This window comes from Anopheles nili, chromosome 3 (assembly GCF_943737925.1).
Source record: "Anopheles nili chromosome 3, idAnoNiliSN_F5_01, whole genome shotgun sequence".
NCBI classification, from domain to species: domain Eukaryota; kingdom Metazoa; phylum Arthropoda; class Insecta; order Diptera; family Culicidae; genus Anopheles; species Anopheles nili.
Window position 1 is genome coordinate 49,800,153 of NC_071292.1, and position 20,388 is coordinate 49,820,540.

At 49.2% G+C, this 20,388-nt stretch overlaps 2 protein-coding genes across 2 annotated transcripts in view; one reads left to right on the forward strand and one right to left on the reverse strand.

Annotated features, from left to right (window-relative positions):
• Positions 1-5,108, forward strand: part of LOC128726719 (potassium channel subfamily T member 2) — a 43,143-nt gene extending 38,035 nt beyond the window's left edge. The window contains exons 25-29 of the mRNA XM_053820542.1: positions 1,103-1,279; positions 3,905-4,110; positions 4,192-4,480; positions 4,605-4,790; positions 4,869-5,108. Coding sequence (XP_053676517.1) covers positions 1,103-1,279; positions 3,905-4,110; positions 4,192-4,480; positions 4,605-4,790; positions 4,869-5,108 — 1,098 coding nt within the window. The remainder of the gene's footprint in view (positions 1-1,102; positions 1,280-3,904; positions 4,111-4,191; positions 4,481-4,604; positions 4,791-4,868) is intronic.
• A 4,611-nt stretch (positions 5,109-9,719) lies between these two features.
• On the reverse strand, positions 9,720-19,098 carry LOC128727429 (uncharacterized). Its single transcript, XM_053821342.1, has 5 exons — positions 19,005-19,098; positions 12,855-12,987; positions 11,342-12,198; positions 10,941-11,267; positions 9,720-10,868 (listed from the first exon to the last, which is right to left on the reverse strand). Exons 1-5 carry the CDS (start codon positions 19,040-19,042, stop codon positions 10,493-10,495), a joined length of 1,731 nt encoding a protein of 576 aa, XP_053677317.1. The 5' UTR covers positions 19,043-19,098; the 3' UTR covers positions 9,720-10,492.
• Positions 19,099-20,388: the final 1,290 nt, after the last annotated feature.

Genomic DNA, 20,388 nt, shown 5'->3' on the forward strand with positions numbered 1-20,388 from the left:
ACGCTAATTGTAATGCCCTTGAACGCTCTCTTTCTCTCTCTTTGTCTATCTCTATCTCTATCCGCGCCTAGTAACACTAGCTTTTCCCAACTTCCGTAATGCGCGATTACGTACTCAAAAATTTGTTAGCTAGAATGCTTCTCGCTAGTTTGTAGTAGATCCACATTTGTTTCCGAGCAATCTTTCAGCTTCACTCAACCATTGCTCACACGAACTTAACATTGTATTATTTCCCTCATTTCCGTGCCGAGCTATTCGATGCACTTTCGGCTGCGATTTTCTTGTTCCACTCTCACATTGCTCTCCTGTCGCATAGGACAGATGGGAGAAAGAATTTCCGGTTGCGAGCTGAATGTCGTTTCCGATTACACCACATAGGTTTGAACCCGCCCGAAGTAAACTATCGTTTCCCATCTGGAGTGTACCTTTCCCTCTACTACCGATTGGCTATGTTTTATCGTGCATTTTTTTTCCACTACTCTCTCGAGTTGCTAACCTGCCCTTTCGGTGAACTTCTCTACCTAGTGTGTTGTGCCAGCTCGTACTAAATCTCTGGCTTCCCGTTGTTGTGCAAATTCCAAATCATCACCCAAAAAACCCGTCGTTTAGTCGACCTACGACACACGAACCACACGATCGTTGTCGTGCCCTTTTCTTGTAACGTACTCAGCAAATGCAACCTTCTCGTTGTTGTCATCCAAACAAACACCCACACACACACACACACATACACTCAAAACACACATCCTTCCAGACACAATCTAAATCGTACCAAATTGAAAATCCTTGTTTTGATGTCATATTTATATATATATGTACACCCACATACATGTAAAATTAGATGTATCATTTGGGATCTTTCGTTCGTTATCTTCACCCGTTCGCCTTAACGTTAGCCTCCCGCTGGCTTGTGTTTGAACTAATTTGTTTTTCCATTTGATTCGGCATCTGATTGATCGCAACAAAACAAAAAAAATCAAAAACCTCCACCGATCGTGTGCTTGTGTTAACGCGCGCATGTTGTAATGAAATCGAAAACACGCACACGACCACGGCAAAAAAAAAAAACAAAAAACAAACAATCCATTCTAAAACCGGGTAGTATGAGGAGGAAGTGGTTACGACCACCGCCACCGCTAGCAGCACCTCGGCCACCGGCGTACCGATCAAGGGCGTGGCGGAAGCGAACCTGCGGGGTGTAACCTACCGCCCACCGCCGGCCACGATCCGCAAGTCATCATCCTGTCTGGGCGGGTGCACCGCCCGTAAAGGATCGAGCGTAAGTTCCGTACTGTTCTTCATTGTCTGTCCTCACTCACCTCTATACCTTTGCACACGCACGCACTCACACACATACTCACCTACACATAGTCACGGAAACTCCTGCGTGACATCCTTCCTCGAATTAAATGGACACGCTTCCACCTACACACACGAACAGAAAGACTGCTCCTTAAAAACACATATCCTTGGTTTTTCTTCACTGTCGTGGTTGTCGTTTTTCTTTTATTTTCACCGCATTTTAAATCAACTCAACACCCTGTGGTTTTTTCTTATTGACACCACTGCATTTAGGGGAATTCACCTATTTTCCACCGATTTTTGCAATACACACACACCTTAGTACAACCGTCACCTTCTCGCTCGAGAAACAAATCACTGACTGTGGCTTCGGAATAAAACCACTCTACATGTTTTTTATATCACCGAATTAGCACAAAACTTTAGCCTCTCGTAAAGCCCGGAGCAATGCAGACGTGTTCAATTGCTCCATTCTGCTAGCCGTTTTCCACACACTCTTCTTTAGTCACTCTTTCTCACTGTTGTTCACCCTTCACGAGCGCGTGTGTTTGTTCTGTTTTGTAGCATCCCTGTTGCACCCGACTTTTAGTGGCCCCCTTTTTTTAGAGACTTTCTTGGCAAGAATGCGTTACGGTTTTCTTATCTGCTCCGTTCGTGCGTCCTCCTTTGGCGCCACCTTTACCTTTTACGATATTGTCACTATGTAGCGTTTTTGCCACGTGCAAGTGCATTTGATCGCATAAGTACATACTTCCGGGTTTTCCGGTGCCGGTGGTTTTGGAGCGAAAAAGCTAAGCCAAGCGAGCTAAGCGTAGACACACGCAGCACGGACACGAACCTTTATTCAACACTCCGCGTTGTTCGTCCTGATGCAACTCACCATCGCAACACACCAATCTACTGCCACTGCAACAAACACACACACCCATACATACACACACTCACACACACACACACAATCTCACACGTTACATTCACGAATAATGTGCGTAACCTAGCCCTTACAATTACAACACAAGAACGAGTCTAGAAACTCTCTCTCTCCTAGCTAATGGGAGATCCGAGGTAAGTACAGTTCTAACCTTTCTCAGCGAGCGTCCGCGGACGGAGTGTGGTTTAATTTTTCCAGGAAGCTTGCGATTACGTTTCGTGCGTGCCGTAGAATAAGTTTCCCCTCGATGGGGGTTTAATTGGCGATTTGTTACGAGTTCTCCGCAGCGTTCTGTGTTCATTTGCGTGCTGATTTTGATTTTAGATAGCTTTTAAAACGGACCTTAAGTAACACGATCGACGCAGCATCGCGATCGTGCTAGATCTAGTGGGAAGTGAACGTGTTACTCATTTTGTCATTTTAGCTTCATTTTTCGTTAGTTAGTAATAGCGCAGTTTTGAACAACTCGTCACGTTCATGATCATTTCGGCTCCCGTATCGCTCTACAATCCCATTTAGCGATTTGTCTTACGATTTCGTGCACTGTACGTTGTACGGTGTTTTCCGGTTGTATTAGTATGTTATATTTTCCCCGCCGATATATATTTGTCATTTAAAATCGCTCACTGAATGAAGCTGAGCCCCGTACGTGATCCCTACGATTGCCAGGAGAGTACAGAAAGCTTATCACTTATCCTCACGATCCTTCCGTTCTCCGGTGTACAATTCTCTCCACCATGTACATGTATGCTCTCTGTGTGTAGAGTGTTTACGCACCTGTTGAAAAGATGCACTATTCGTCGGCGCCATCTCACCGCCATCTACCACACTGCAAGCGATTAACGGATCACGCTGTTTCCCCACGTTTTGTACCACCGAATATCCTGAAGGCGGGGGTTTTTTTTTGCCCGCTGTCAGGACCTCCCAGCACACACAGATGTACAAATGCAATGATGCCAGTGTCTTCGAGCAAAAACAAAAACCCTCTCAGCACCAGCAAACAAAATGAAAATGCTCACCACCTACCCCCCCCCCCCCCACTGCCCCCCGCCGGGGAAAAAGTCACCCTCACCCGCCACCCCCGGAAAAAGGTCACCGCTAGCCTATGTTTCTGTTTGTTTTTTTTTTATCTTTCAATAATTTCACTTATGCGTTTGTTTTGCGTGTACGTATGCGTTTCGGTGTACGTGTGTGTGTACGTCTGTGTCTGTTATTTTGCTGCGTGTTTGTTTTTCGCTGCTGTTTATGTGTGTAAATTGGTGCAGCGCTTCGCATTCGGTGCTGGGGGCGACTTGGGCTGGCTCTAATGCTTGTCACTAACACCAACAAAAGAAGAAGAAGAAGACGAAGAGAAAGAAAACACATACGCGAGGATCCTGGGACCCAAAACCACCACCACCCTCTCCCCCACCCCCCCACCATCACCCCAACCAACATGAATACGGCGGCGACAGGGACAAACGTGGCCACCGCTCACTGAACGAGCCACTCTAATCTGTGTTGGATTTCTTTTTCTCTCTCTTCTTTCATCTCTCTTTCTCGCTCTCACCCACACCCACACACACACACAACCTGATATCGTAAAACAAAAAACCCGTGCATCGTCCGTTGGCAACCCTCCGTTGTCCCTGTCTCTGTATCTGTCCCCTCGGGTCCCGATCGCGGCACCAGTACTCGATCAATATGGCCGACGAGGCGCGGGATAACCACGTGCAGCAGATCGAACGGGCCGAGATCGCGAACCTGGTGCGCAGCCGGATGGAATCACTAAACCTTCCGAGCATCGACTACGATGACGTGAGCGAAAAGCGCAACCATCTCTCGTACGTCATCATCAACCCGTCGTGCGATCTCAAGCTCGAGGAGGGCGACATCATGTGAGTCCTTACGATCGGCGAACGCTAGCTCGGACAGATCTGCTGATCTCGCTTTTCACACCTCTTTTCTTTTGCTTTTAGCTACCTGGTGCGCCCGTCCCCATTCTCGGCCCAGAAAACGTTCGAACGGCACAACTCGCGCCGCAAGTCCAACATATCATTCTGCTCGAACATCAACCTGGCGGCGGCGGCGGCCGGCTCGCGGCGTGGTTCCGGCATCGGGCTGAACACCATCGGTGGACCACAGCCGATGTCAGGTTACGTAACGCCCCGGGCGCCTCCGCTGGTCACAACAAAATCGAATTCTCTATCTCTTCCAGATAGTCCTAATGCAATGGGACAGATGCGGGGAAGGAGCAACTCCTTGAGGGTACGTACGAGCGCCCTCTGGTGGTGGGAGTCACCATTCCGCACCATTCCTGTGTAAAATGGGGCCGTGTGTTTTTTTTTTTTTGTTTCTGTTTTTCTCTTCCTTCGGTGCTCCATCGCGACAGATTGACAGTGACATACTGCTGCGACGGTCGAACTCACTGCGACAGGGACTACCGAACATCGGGGCATCGGGCCGGCGGAAGTCATCGCTCGAGGAAATCGGAATCAGCCACTTCGCCACGCTGATGCAGGCGGCGAATCATTCGAACCCGATCAAAATCGCGCTCAACGGCAGCATCGGACTGGAGGTGAGTCGGTGGGCTGCGATCGGGGAAAGCTTCGTGCACAATTTTAAACGCTCTCCTTTTGCTTCGCCACCGGAACAGGTTACGCCACCGGAAGAACCACTGCCCATCATCGGTGTGCCGTGTTTGAGTGGGGGTATCAACCCGTCGACGCTTGGATCGGGGCTGGGTGGATCGACACTCGGTGGCTCGACGCTGGGAGGTTCCTCGCTGGGGCTAAGTACCGCCATCGAGTCGAACAACAGCGCGTCAACGCCCAACATTCAGATGCAGAACGAGTCCTCCCAGCAGCCGCATCACCTGCACGGCACGATAGTATGATATAACTTAATGTGGGGCCGTAGGCTCCGCTCGGCGGTACGCAACAACAAGTGGATATAGAGCTAGCCGAACACCCGTCGCTTCAGTCGAAGGTACTAGAACGACGGACAGCGTAATTTCATCCCCAGCATCATTCTGTCGTTACCAAAATGGTGCGCGGGCTCCTTTGCGAGCGAGCAACGGTGGCGCCCTCTATCCCGCAGTAGCGGAAGGTATCAAGTCAGAAGTTGATGAACGAGACGTGGACGGCTCAAAGGAAAATAGAATTTCATTCTTACGCCCACAAACGCTCAGGCAAATCCCACGGAGCCTACGGAGATGCGGACACACCGCCAGAGAGATCCGGGAAAGGATTCGGGCTCGTAAGCAAGTCGATAGGCATTAGCTAAATTGTAGATAACGCGAGCTCGTGACCCCGGGCGGGCAAATTCGATTAAGCAACAACAAAAAACCGCAAACTAACAGCTGGACAAAACAAGGTGGACCGAAGGGAACAAGAAGATATGAATTTTGTAAAACTGATCACTCCTAGTGCTGCTAATGTTACTACCAATGTTTTGCTAACGCTAGTACTACTGCTGCTATTATAACTAACACTGCTAGGTGCATGTAACTTTTGGTACATTATAAGGAGGAAGCAAAAAACAAACAAAAAAACTCCGCACACTCGTACTCGTACGAGCCTCGGAACGGTTCCACCGGTTGGAGCCCATTGTACATACAGCCAAGCGGGAAAAACGTGGTCAACAAAATTAACAACACCGAGTGCAGACGGACAAAGCGCGCTGCATGATGCCACACTTCCGAAGGCGAATTGCAAACCGCTGCACCTGTGGGTGGAAGAAATGTGTATGTATTGTACGTATGTTTGTCTGTGAAATGCAAGAGAGAGAGAGATCAGGAAGCACACGGAAACGGAAATAATCTTAGGTGATAATCGCAGGAAAGTAACCATATCGAGGCGGTGAACAAGCGCTGTATAAATTGTGTAGCTTACGGATGTGCACGAACTGTCACACCTTCTGCGGGAGTTGGTTATAGTTGTGTTGCTTATCGCTGTTGAGTTTCTGGGCAGCCCGGTTAGACCTGGCTGTTATCAATTGCAAAGAGCGTAGCGAGTAAGACGAAGTAGCACCCCAAAACGCCCGCGGGCGATGCAAGGCTAACCTTAAGCGAACGTAGCGCATAAGTCCAATTAAAGTGGTCCAATGTAGGAAAAATGAAAGATAGGCACCCAAAACGCACCCAAAAGCGCTGCCGTAGGCAGCTCGCGGCTTTAACGTTTCATAATTTTGTAGCACACCACTAGGAAAGAACGTAATGGCCAAGCACACACAATGCCACAGACACACTGTACATATGATGTACGGAGCGTCCTTTTAGTGAAAGGAAAAAGGAACAAAAATCACACAAAACACGTAGAAGCAATGCATCGAACGATTAGTCTCCTATTTTTGTTAGGTCTCTATCTGTTCGAGTAATGACAAATTACTCGAATCAAATCAGTATTCTCCCTCTCTCAGGGCAGCGTTTTTTCAAACTTCCGGAACATCCTTGACCCGCATAGAAAAAGCTGTTAAACAGGAAGTGGAAAGCGAAAGCACGAACAGGATTACTGCGTGTAAGAAGACGGTAAAATTTCCCATTGCTCGTGATAAGGCGATAGTACTCCCCCCCCCCCCTTTAATATCCTCTCCCCCCCCCCCCCCCCAATGGTTGCTAGAACAATTAAGGCACGGTTTCCGGTTCCGGTTTCCGGATCCCTTCGGTTACGTTTGATCCCCGAATGCTCGGTTTTTATGGGTTACTGCTTCGGGTGGATGTTTTATCAAAGTAGGCGGTTTTGGTGACGTTTTTGTAGGCGCGTTTGGGGGAAGAGAATTTAAAACAAAACAGCGACAAAAAAAACCGTTACTCGAGAAGCAGGATGCACACTCAAGTTGATATATATATACATATATTTTTCTAGCCCAATCGTGTACCAATGTTATAAGAGACTCATCGGTTTTTTTTTGTTGAGCGCAAACTGCATAGCACATCTAACAGGAACCTTAAAAGGGTGCGTATTGTTGCAAACTTTAACCGCAATCGGTGCGTGAAACGCGTGAGAAAAGCTCACCACAGGAACGGGGGAAAGCAAGCTCTAAGCTCACGAGATAAACCATACACACTTTCCCACACTACCCGGCTAGCTGACTAGCGGGCAGCTACTGTTGATTACTAGTGCGTAGGTGGTTTCCGTTCCGAAACTGAAGAATTTATTTTTAGAGTTATCGATTTTTCTCGAACAATTTCGTAAGATCATGTCGAAGGAATACAAAGACGAAAGGGTAGCAAGCCAGACACCTGCTCAGGCGCCTCTACACAAGAGAGAGAGAGAGGGAACGAGAGAAAGAGAGATAAAAAAAATCATCGCTTTGGTATACTGTAAACGCTTTACAATGGCAAGGAGAAACACGACGCTGCAAAAAGGAAAACGGTGGGTTAGGGGGAAAAAAAAAACGGCAACTAGAACGCTACGACAAGGATCTGGGCTCTAAGGAGGAAGAGGAACGAGAGGCTGGCTCGGTTCCAGCCAGCGGATAAGACTCTCAGGATAACCTCCAAAAAAAAAAAAAAAAAGGGAGCCACAAAGTGTCGGCGAAGGGCTGATTGTTGCAGGGGGTTAAGGCTGGTCGTTGGAGCGTGTGTGTATGTGTGTGTGGAACCGTAGGCATAATGTAACGTTAGCGGGTAACACGGTGAAATTGTGTCGGGAATTGTAAAACAAAAGCTTAGCACTAACTAGTTCGACTAACCCCTTTACTAAACGAGATCGAACTCGCAAAGAGTGGGGAGAGAGATAGAGAGAGAGAGAAAGAGAGAGAGAGAGAGAGAGAGAGAGAGAGAGAAATAATACAAATCATAATACTAACGTAAGCACTAATAAATAATTGTAATAACTAAAACCTAAAACGAAACGGAATTAGGGCGGTGGTCTAGCGGTAGGTCATTTTGATTCATAGCACTAATTAGTTAAGGTGACTAAAAGCCGGTTTAGTGTGCAGAGCGTACCATTTCGGCGTGTGTATGGGCATGGGACACTAACCATCAATCAAATCGTGACCTCTCCCGGAACCGGTCCAGAGCGAGGGCGAGTTCTTATGTTTCAAACGAGAGAGAGAGAGAGAGAGAGAGAGAGAGAGAGAGAGAGAGGGACACAACTGTTACAACTACTAAAAATGCCTTAGGAATGGATTTTAGTCAGACAGACCTCGGGGCGCACCCGAAAAACTCACCCCCAAGCGAGCAACTCGCGAATATATACACAGCGGCAAGGGCAAAACGGGCAATGGAGAAAATCACTAAATTTCGCGAAGAACGAAGAAGAACCATACGCGGGCGATGCTGTACTGTGTAAGGTACGAAAAAGGGGGCCGAATTTTTTGTAATATACCACTTAACACGTAGACCGCCGACCGGCATCGAATGCAACGAGCCACCGTTCCCTTTGTAGTCGAAGGGCGGGTTGGCCTCCAACAAAGCTCCGGGAAGTTTGGGAAGTTTAAAACAAAATAGCAACACTAGCAGCGGGAAAAGGAAGCAACACGATCTACCGCTTGGAGGACGTTCGAAATAGTGCTAGCGACAAAACGAACATTAGCTTTGGATTCTTTTGTAACGATAATCAGTAATGACAAGTAATTACGCACGGTCTGGAACGCGCGGAGGACACGTTTGCGCGGCCATTTCCCATTTTGCGCACAAAACTCACCTTTCTTTCGTACGTTCAGCAGCGCACACAGAACCAATGTCTTCGGTTAGCATCCGTTCGACGTTCGTTACAATACGTTTTACGTAGGAAACCACCCCGCCTCCCTTTCTGGTAGAAACTCCACGTGCAATCCTTGTGCCCGTCGTTAGCTCTGAATTCCATTTCAAACACGTACACACCTTTGCACCTTACCGACCGGGTAGCAGCAGGGCAGAGATTCGAATAACCCAACCCAACCAAGCCGACCAGTCTAATCACACGACGAGAAAACCTCTACTCAATGCAGAAAACATAAACATTTATTAACTCTTGATCGATTTAAAAAATAAAATTTGATTAAAAATCCAAAAAATAAGCAGTGTATTACGTTTTGCATATCCACGAGGCGCGAAAGAAATCGTCATATGTGTTATGCGTGTTGCATGCATTTAGGCGCATAATGAAGCGTTTTTAGTGTTATGCGTGTTGCATACTCTAAGGCGCGTGCGAAAATAATTCAACCGTAATACGGGTTGCATACTGTTGGGCGCATTTTGGGCCGCGCTACCAGCCGACTGGGTTACCTCTTCGGTGCATGGACTCCTGTTACTAGGATTTCGAGTTTTGCGCCGAACACGGTACAAAATTTCTACAGGGTGGTTCAGACGAAACGAGTGACTTCAACCGATTTCAACGGCATTAAGACACGAACCTTTTTACAGTTTTTGCTGTTAATTAACGTACGAATTTCGTTAAATAAAATTAATTTATATATTCAATACAATATTTCAACAAAATTTATTTAAAAAAGACACTCTTTTTGTAGTTTATTTCTATGATTTTAAATAAAACAAAGAGACACGCGGTATTGCTTTCCGAAGTGAATTTGTTGGTGTTTATTTAATGAATCTTTGACAAATATACAAACGCTACAGGTATACTTATTGCACGGTAACGGTTCCGCTGCCGGGACAAAGCGAACGGAGTAGTAAAATTCGAATAAATATCACTCTTGCGCGCGTGACTCCTTGTGCTTTCTCTCCCCTAAGCCCTCACCATGCCTCGGGGTGGACGGGGGCGGCCTTTTGTGATTGAAATTGCATGTGCATAGGTGTGCTGCGTGGAAAACTGGTAACGTTTTTTTGATTGTTATTTATGTAAGCGCGCGCCTCGCAGCCGGCCTCGAGATTGCTCCACGTTCGATGACCGTGCGATCGTGTTGCCTGCAATTTGTGCACACTTAGAATATATTTTGCGAATAATGCATTTACTCTCTCTCTCTCCCTCCCTTTCTTCTCTGGTAAGCTAGCAGAAAAGCCGCCAATGGACATGGCATTGGACGAATGCAGCATATATATATTGTGATTGCATAGTTGCGGTACGTATAAACGGTGATTTGCAGAAAAATAGACAATTTTTCCTCTCGCCTTCTCGCTCAACAACGGCTCTCAAAATACGTGCTAAATATATGTGTGCCTATCGAATGGGTCCGTTTGCACACCGACAGAACGGGCAAAGGACGCCCCGGGGACGCCAACATGTGTACGTGTGTAAGTTCCCTACTCGGATTAAGGCTCCTCCTGATTAAGGGTAGATTCTCCTGATTATCGCGAATCGCGTGAAAGGTACTGTTCCATGTAAAGCTCCCTCCCTAGCGGATGCGGCTCACGTTGGCCAAGAACTGACCGAGCACGTTACCCCGCGGGTAGTACGTGCACACCACAATCACCTTGCCACTGCGCGTTTGCCCCATTCCAACGCCCAGCTCCTTGGTGCCCTTCCACACCATCTGCGTGAACTGACCGCCCTTGATGGCGGCGCGTGGTTCCACCGTGAATGCGTACTGTTTTACCTCCTCGTACCAGGACCGGCACACGTCCCGGGCATTTGGGCGTGCGTTCCGATCGGACGACCACAGACAGTAGAGATTCTCGCCGTACTTCGAGTTCTGCCGGTACGTGAACCGATCGTCGCGTGCCAGTATTTCTGCCCACTGCTGCGCATCCCGGACGAGTTCCTTGTGGAGTCTACAACAAGCAAAAACAACAAACCATTGCAGGAACAGACCCACCATCGGGAAACCTTTCGCGGCTACTTACACCAGATCTGCCGCACCGTGCCGTTTGCGGTACTCGTTGTGGTGCTTCAGCATGGCAACGGAAAAATCATCAAACTGATTCGGATCGTTCTCGTCCACAATGCGCACGTGCTTTTCGGGTTTACCACCCTCGGTTCCGGGTCGCCTTAACGACGAAACGGTTGTCTTTGTGCCATCCTCCACCACACCGGATTGCTTCAAAGCGGACGGTCTATCGATGATAATCTTCGGAACTTCGAACCCACCGACCGGGGGGACATTTTTTGCAAAACTCCCAATATAGTTCCCCGGTGGGTCATAGTTTGCCACCACAAACACCTGTCCGGACCTACAACGGAGAGAGAGAGAGAGCACAGCACATGAGAAACGTTCAGCAGCAGAAAAAGGATCAACAGAACTTACCGATTCCGGGCCATCCCAACACCCAGCTCGCGGCAATCCTTCCACACCACCTGCGTGAAGTGGCCCGTCTTCAACGTGGCCGGTTCCTTCCCGAACACGTGCAGATCGATCTCGCTGTACCAGTTTTCCACCGGTTCGCGGCCACAAACGCTCACACCCGCCCCCGGTCCGGCACCACTCGACGAGCTGCTCCACGAGCAGAAAATGTTTTCCCCATACGCCGAGTTGCTGCGATGGACCAACACACCCCTGGCCGCGATCACTTTGGCCCATTCTTCCGCGTACCGACACAAGCGTTTACTCAACTTCAACGCCAACACACCATGCCGCGTTCGGAACTCGTTGTGAGCCTTCAAACAATCCCGCTCGAACTCGGTGTACAACGACGGTGTTCCTCCACCCGGACGCAAGGACGACTGAGATCCTCCACCCGGACGCAAGCTACCCACGGATGGGCTCTTCGAAGGACTCTTCGTGTGACGCAGCAGCAAAGGACTCGCACTCGCGGTGTTGTTGTTGTTGCTGTTGCTGAGACTTCCCCGGTCAAGGGATTTGGGACGCAACGACCCAACGGATGGGCTGGTTCGCTTCGTGTCCACCGGTAGATTGTTGTTATTATTTCGGTCACTTGCCGCAGCGGCCCGGCTTTTCTCCAGCTCCGCACTCGTCGTCAGGATTGTCCGTAGCGGTGAAATCGAGAGCCGTGGTGAACCGACGGAAAGCTTACCAGTGGAAAGGGACCGCGACATGTCGTTGCCGGTGAGATCGAACTTCTCCCGGAACACGACCGTCCGGTCCGGTTTGTGGCCCTTGTACGTCTGTATCGTTTCCATCGTGATCACCTCACACAGTGGGTCCTGTGGCCCAAGACAGAGAGAGAGAGAGAGAGAGAGAGAGAAAGGGAGAGACATTCACAGATAAATTTCACGAAACTGAAAGCCCCGGCTCACAACACCAACTCGAAAAAGGATAAGTGAAAATTTATCGGTCCAAATCAAACCGCACCATAAAGCGGACGTTTATGGTGCGCTTCTCGTCAGCCTTTCCCCTGGGGGACAATCGGAACGAATGCCAATCGCAAGGACATGGCAGCATGTCCTTACACGAGCTTAACTCTTCAAGCGATAGGGGTCAGATCAAAACCCACGAAAAGTGTTTCGATTAGACGCAGAATCGGTGGTCCTAATGGACGGTTTTAGCGCAAATTTTATCGCCAACATTTCAACCACACACACGGCCGGCTAAACATTCAATTCTAATAAACTGCTTTCTATATGAGGGTTATAAACGGAAATGGCTCAAAATGAGGGTTTGGCGTTGCCAAACGCAGGGTAATGATTTTTTACGACGCTACGAGTTCGCTTGAGCTCGGGAAAGAAAAGCCAAATAAAACTGGACGTTTTCCCCGCCCGTAGGGGTATTGATAATTTATGCAAGCACGCGGATGGAGCGGAAAAATCCGCAATATTCTCCCGCACTAATGCAAAAAGCGGTAGCTTACCCTTTTGCTTACCTTCTGGCTGCCCTTGTGATTGATGACGCGCTGATCCGTTTTCCTGACCATCACAACGCGCGATAGAGCGCCACAATCGTGTGAGGAACCGGCCGAGGAAAGCTGTGTGATGTCCTTGATGGGGCGCGTCGGCCTGTGGATGAGGGAGACGGAAAATCAAAGCGATAATAGATGTGTTGGGAATTCGAAATGTTGCATCAATCAAGCAGGACCCCAATGGGGTCGATAGGAGGGAAAAAGCAGAGCACTCTAGTGGAAGGATACATCTCACTCACGGTCTCACGGTTCGCCACATTTTTGGAGGTGGAAGAAAGCCGTCCCAACACCGCTTGAACAACTGGACACCCAAAAGGTCACCTCAAGCGTCCTGAAAACGACCCGAACGCTACGAAAGCATATGCCGTTCTAAACCAATCCGTCCGTATTTTAAGGAGACGGAGCTTTTCGTCTCGCGATGGAACCGGGAACGCGAATGGCATGTTTGCCGTCCTCATAAAGCGCTAACCACCGGTTTTTCGGACAGGATAAAAGCGCAAAAAGGACACCGTTTATGCTTCGTAAACCACCATCGATCGACAAAATGGGGGGAATAAATGTGTTTATCTATCCAGTTCCATAGCCTACTTTTCACATACTGTCAGTGTCATTTTCTTAAGGGTTGGATGAAAAATAGTTTAACAACAACAAAAAAAAAGCCCACCCCACAAAGCGTACAACCCTGATGTTTATTGTCTTCTCGAACACGATACACCGACACACACGTAAAGATCACATTCTTGCTTGAAAAACACACCACATTTTCACACCTTCTAAGAGCCCCATCACATTGCGTTCGGCAGCTAAACTTATCACCCCCTAGCACACGGAATCTTCTCTCTCTCTCTCTCTCTCGCTTTCGCTTCGATGATTCCCACAACCACCGATTGTTTTCGTTTCGAGTTTACAGGTGTACCTCCCTTAATTAGCAAACAAAACGGCTCATCGTACCACCCGGTCCCACCCGGGGTCCATCCGTTCCGTTGCTCCTCGGTTCCCGCTCGGTCTTCGATTCAGCGTTTAATGCTGCGTTAGTTGACACAAAACCCACGGAGAATCCGTCTGACGAGTCAATCCACCGATCGGTGACGTAAAGGTGTCAACTACGCTACTCAACAACCCCCTTCCTTAGAGCGCTCGAGAACCTCAAAAAGGCGGGCACAGACCCCGTTTATGCTGCCTTCGTTAATATTAATCGATCGCTGCACCCCGAACGGGGCACCCCCGGGTCTCATAAATCATGCTCCAAGAATGACGAGAAGCAAACGAACAGCAGAAAAACAAAACCAAAACTCTGCAGGCAACGCAACACAACGCGACCCGAGAGATGCGTTGCTTGCCCGCTTTGGTGGCGATAATTAATCTCATAATTGTAACAGCGCCATAATTAAACCATCAACCCCACACCGATCGGGGTGGGGTTGCATGTATGCAGTTTTATTGGCAATTGTGACAAGCTGAGGGCTGGGTTCCACCACCGATGACGACCGACGACCGACGACGACGACGACGATGCTGGTTTCGATTTCGCACCACTCCATAACGGTTCGACTGACCAGACCGCCCCGAGCATATGGTGCGAAATGTTGATGGCTTGTTTGCTTTAGGAAATATCCGGTGCAAATCATATGCACATGTTAATCGGACGGTTGCTGCCGCCGGTTGCATTGGTGCCACTGGGCGTAAGGGTCGATCGTCGGAAGGTCTCTCTCTCTCTCTCTCTCTCTCTCTCTCTTTCTCTCTCTCTCTCTATCCCTCTTTCTCTCGGTCACATACCACACAGACACATGGTGGCGATTTCTTTGAAAAGGTTTGCCAGGGTATCAGGTTTACAGATCACCAAGCGAAGCGGTCAAATAAAAACATATAAACACACCAGGCCCTCGATCAGACGATCGCATCGAATTAATTCGATCGGGTGCAGCTCGAGGTGCTCATTTCGGTCTGTAAGATCAACCGTTGAGGTGCACGAGCAGAAGCATTTCCTTTCAGGGTCGATCGCAAACAAGAAGGTGCAAAATAAAATGCCACCCTGTCTGCTCCGTTCCACAAAATGGGATACGGTTTGGGTTACTAAAGCGGATCGATTCCCGCTAAATTCAACGCCAAACGCAAACGGAGGGCTTGTGATGGTGAAGAACAAACTTCAGGTCAGACTTCTTTGTTCAAGGTCAAAGTGAAATGGCATCCTGAAGGGCATGGGCAATGAATCAAACAATCAATAACGCCCGACCCGCTTCCGAACCCTTCGTTGACGCAACAACGCTCCCCAAAGGAACCGAAGCACTTAGCTGGCTTAGTGTTGCTGATGCACAACAGCTTCTCAATGATGCCGCCTTATCACGCGCGAGCCGTTATCAATTAAAACGAACGAAACGCCCTTCCACCCAGCAAAGGTTGCGACGTTATTGAATCATCGATCGAAGGTGGCGTTTCGCCCGACCAAGCGACAGGTGGACGCAAATTAAAAGGCCACCCACCTTCAGGGGGTGGTCAGCCTTATCACGCTGACGTATGCCACCACCGCCACCAACAGGCAGGCACCTTGGCGGCGAACACAACAAGCAGCTAAAAATGTTCCCCATGAGCATGATATTTAGCATCCTGCGATAAGATATCGCCCAAAACTGCGCCATCGAAATACAAAAAACCCCCTCGCGGAGCGGGCAATCGAAAAGCAAGCAGAAAGAAAGTTGCCTGCTGAATTGAAGAACTGCTGCTGCGCTTTAAACAGCGCAATCTGCGCTCGTAATAGCCCCCTCGTAAAGTTCTGAACTGAGGCAAATGGAAACGTGATGGCATCATTTCGCTTTTCCTCGTGCCCGGGGGATGCGTTGGGTTCTGGCAAAAACTCACCCCTTAACGGGCCGCCCGGCCAATGCACAACTGCTGCAACTAATTTGCGGTTCAATTCAACTTTAACCCCACGTCACGGGCGACGTCATTGCTTCTCGCATGCATGGTCGTTTGTTCAAATGAACCACCATGGCTCAACTGCAAAACAGGGGGTTGTGTTGCTTTGTATTTTTTTCTTCTTTATTCCACCCTCCAATCCAATGTCGCTCTGTCAAAATGGCCGGCCGCACATGGGGATGTGCATGCATTATATGCTGCACGATCCGTGTCCCACCATACACTGGTACTGCTTCTGCTGGACAAAACTTTAAACGCATTTACATGCGATGTTTATCTCCCCTCTGAAGGTTCCTGCACCGCTTTTTGAAGCCCCTCGAAAATCATCAAACATTCGCGCGGCAATTCTCACTCATCGCGCGTGTTTTGTGGTGGGAAGTGTGTGTGTGTGTGTGTGTTTGGTAAAACAACCCCCATCGGTGGGCAACACGCTACGGAAAGCGCCACGAATGTCAAGGTCAACCTGGCTACATCAAGCGCTATTACAATCGCAGGGGGTCGGGGTCGTGTAAATGTTACGATCCGGAGTTTTCCTTCTGGTTGGACCGCAATTTTCCCCGACGTGCTTACGTGGCATGTGTGTGTGTGTGTGCGAGAGAGAGAGAGCGCACGAGAAGGGGGAAAATAGTTTCGTGCCGTGCGATTCCGGTGGGAACCGAAAAATGAGACATCAACCTGAAGTAACGCTCGGTTAGGTTGCTGAAACACCTTTTACCCGGGTAACGGACCACCAGAAGGGCCTTCGCCAAGGATTGAACATGGTGTCTCTTAATGGATGGATCAAAATTTTCCGACCTGATCCCGGCTAAAAGAGGGCCACAAACATGCCAGACACACACACACCGAAACACCAAGACACGTCCTTGTGTCAACAACAGTGCCGGGAATGTCGCTCCGGAAGGCACAGGCCCGTGTTGTCTTGGGTTTTTCTTTTTCTTCCGTTGAGCTTTGGGGTAATGAATTGCTCATTTCTTACGCGGCTCACCACAGAAAAGCCAGCTTTTATGGCCGGTCGTTCGTCCACCGGGCTCTGGTGGCATTCTTCGCGCACTTTATCACGTTCCTGGAGTTCCGTTCGTTAGCCAGCTCAGCAGCCGTCGGGCGTGTTGTTGAGTTGCTTTTTTGGGCGTTCTTTTTCTTTCCCCCTTCGAAGCGTTTGTGGTGTGTTGTTTGTGCCACAATATGGCGAACCCAAGGGGGGATGTAACGGGCATGATTGAAACACGTCCGACAACCGACGAAAGTGTTTGATAAACGAGCTTCCACGGGGCACGGCTGCCGAAGCTTCGCTGAGTAATAGATTTTTCCTTCCGCTATTTTCCGGCTTATCGTGCGAATATCGCTGGAAAAAAACATCGTCCGATAGCCCAGCCAAAGCTTGCTAATTGTGGTGAATGTATTTGCGTTTCAATATTTGCCCCGCAAATAAATCACCCTCCGAATGGAAAGCGACAATCGGCGACGCTTTGCAATTGTTACCCATTTACTTTCGGAACGAACGCTGGTCTTCAACATTAGGCAACGCGAAACGCTACATTTTCGTTCCCGTAGCTTCCCAGGGACAGTTCTCCTGTGGCAAATTGGTGTCGTTTGAAAACGAAAAAAAAAATCGAAAAGTAAAACCAACCCATCCAATTAAGCCCGCCTCTCGATGGTGGCAGCGAAAAATCGACCTTCTCCACCATTCAATTCGCTACTATAAATACTACTTCAGTTTGTGAACAGCGTGTTCCTCATCATCCACCCGGCGTCCGCTTGCTGTTTGCCAAACATTGCAACCCCCATCCCCGAGAGAAGCGTTATCTCAGGCCAGGGATCAGCCAAATGCGACCGCCGGTACCAAATCGCGATCGTTCATTCCCATTCAAACAGCCTCTCCCCTTTAGGTCTATTATTTTCCTCCCATCCACAATGACCGGCCGTTTGTGCGAGAGAAACAGAAACACACACACACACGCACACCGGAAAGGGGCGAAAATCCACCCACCACCTACACGCCACACCCCCGCATCGATTGGTTAATAATGGCGACAAAATAATAATGACGCCCCTTTCATCGGTTGCCATTTTTCCCACCGCCCTTAATTGCAATCATCTCGCCCTGTTCTTCGCCCGCCTCTCGCCACGTGTGTCAGGGTGGGTGAATTATTGTTAGCTGTACCACACACAGACCCAGCTTCCAGCACACGGTGGCGGCACGTTCCGATGGCTCCCAAGCATTGCGCGGGTTTTTGCGCAACCGATCCAGCTGCAAACCGCACTAATTGTGATGTGATAAATTGCTCATCTTCATCCTCCCCCCCAGGGTAGGCGATCTCCACCCTATCCAGGGAGGGGGATGATCTCGAAAACGGGGTGTAGGGGTGTTGCGCTTGTCTCATTTGACCCAACCCGCGACCGATACCGATCGAGGGGCGCATGATGTGGCGCAAACAATACCGCGGACTGTGTGCGTTTTTTCTTTTTTTTTGAGGACGCCCTTTCGAGACAACCCTTCAGTGGGTGCGATCGCGATATTACTGGAATCGGTGGATGATCGGTTGGTATCATCACAAAACTGGGGCATTGTGTTACCGACGGGTACGCTGGCACGTTTTTCATTTTCCTTTCATTGCGCCTCCAAAATAGGGTGCCGGGCGAATAATGGAACAGTATGGAAAATAGAATTAGATCCACAATGGGGCGACACGCGTTCAAGGACGAAGGTGCTGGCAAATAACCATTATCATCACCACCACTCGATGTCGAACGGTCAAATGGTTCCAATAGCATTTGCGTCACGCAAAACGTGGGGACATTCTAGTAACGGGGTTTTCATTTTGTGCACGCCACGTGAGCGACCACCAACCAAAAATTGTCCCCAGCTGCACCGCGGAAAAAAACGCCGGAAAAGTCGATTTAAACGACGACACAGAGAACACACATTCAGAGGCATCTGTTTGAGCGGTTTTGTGAGGCACGCGCGTTTTTCAGATCCACGCGTTTTGTTGGCACAGCTTCAAGAGCTGCTGCAGTATGCGCAACATTTTTCAGCTTCCTGCACCATTGCTTTCGGTGTTGTTTGTTCAGTTTGGTTGTGTCCCGCATGTCGTCAGTGGCAGTTTCTCACACCTCCGCGTTCGGGGTTCTATTCTGGCATTATTATCACCTAGAGCTTCACAGAAATGCACAAATATTCCCACCCTTGGGAGCAATATTTACCTGCATCTGGACGCCATTTTCAAGCAGCACACTTCCATCGCACCGGAAGGCAATTTCCGCTCCAAACCGCAAACGTTTGCCCAGTCGTGGTTCACTATTTTCACAAATTTACCCACCCACCCACAGCAGTGTCGCCCATGGGAATCGTACGTGTACCTTTTTTGAACACAAAAACACGTTGTAATGAGCGGAAAAAAAAGAGGAAGCGAGCGCACGATGAGGATGCAATTTTTGTCTGGAAATCACCCGCGCGCCTGTGCGCCTGTGTCTGGTCTGGTGGCTTGTAATTCGAAGCACGTGGTTCCGCTAACAACCAGTTTGTTGCGCACCATGCAAACCACCCGATCCCGGCGTGAATGCCGGTATGTGGCCCGCACGCTGACAGACGGGAACGCCAGCTGACGTCTGTTGCTGCTGCAAGCCTCGAGCGTGATCGAGGCGATCGATTGCATCCGATCAAGAACGGTTGCGGTGCGATAAGGGCGACGTGCGCGGCGGTGCCCATCATTATGCACGGCGACTGGGCGACGCCAATTGTGGACGTTGGCAAAACCTTTGGCGCAACAGCAAACTGCTGCTGCTGCTGGTTCAACGAACAACGCCGGTGTCAGTGTCTCGTAAACGATGTTGTTTTGCGAGTGCATCGATTTTTACGCGCATTTTAAAGCCCCAAAAACGCCCACGATGGGCGTCGTTTAAGGTTCGCGAGTTCCGAGAAGATCATCATTCGACAAAATGTAATCCCTCCAAGGACCTTCCGAAGACCCACAAAATCTCGAGGGCAATAGATTTCATTAAAATTTCACGATCCATTAAATTGAAAACGAAATGAATGATAACGTCGCTCGGCGAGGCAGCATCGAGCATGCATGCTTTATGCTGACGATCAATTAGCCACCCTTTCTCGAAGGGTGCAGGGAACCACTACCCACCCACGTAGATAAATCTGTCACGTTCCCCTAAAGCCGAAAGGGTGCGAGATTCCGGTTGCTTAAATATTCACCGGCGCGACCCTCGGTGAGGCCGATGGCAGCAACCGGCCGGGCCGTGTGTCTCAGGCACAGTGTTTTATCTGCTCAAATATTAACATATTTATTATCATCTGCTGACCTATCGCTGTGCCACTCGGCGGAAGACCGCTCGGCCTGCGGGGAGGTTTATCATTCGTTGGAAGACGAAACTCGCGCCAAGTATCGGCCACATCACCACGTCTTTGCAGCTGGTGAATCGTTCTGTACATTCGCTCGACAGCTCTGGAAAGCAAACAATTCTGAGCAACGAGAGCTGAGCCACGCAGGCAGAGTTTCGCTCCCTTAAAGTCTATTTGCGGCTGACGGTATCTGTTTTCTAGCTTTTCTTTTTCTTGTTTTGCGAACGATAACAG

Coding starts and splice junctions, on each gene's coding strand:
- LOC128727429 (XM_053821342.1), bottom strand. CDS start 19,042: ATGGAAGTGTGCTGCTTGAAAATGGCGTCCAGATGCAG. Junction 12,199..12,854: donor ATCACAAGGGCAGCCAGAAG/GTAAGCAAAAGG, acceptor CTTGGGCCACAG/GACCCACTGTGTGAGGTGAT. Junction 11,268..11,341: donor GTTGGGATGGCCCGGAATCG/GTAAGTTCTGTT, acceptor TCTCCGTTGTAG/GTCCGGACAGGTGTTTGTGG.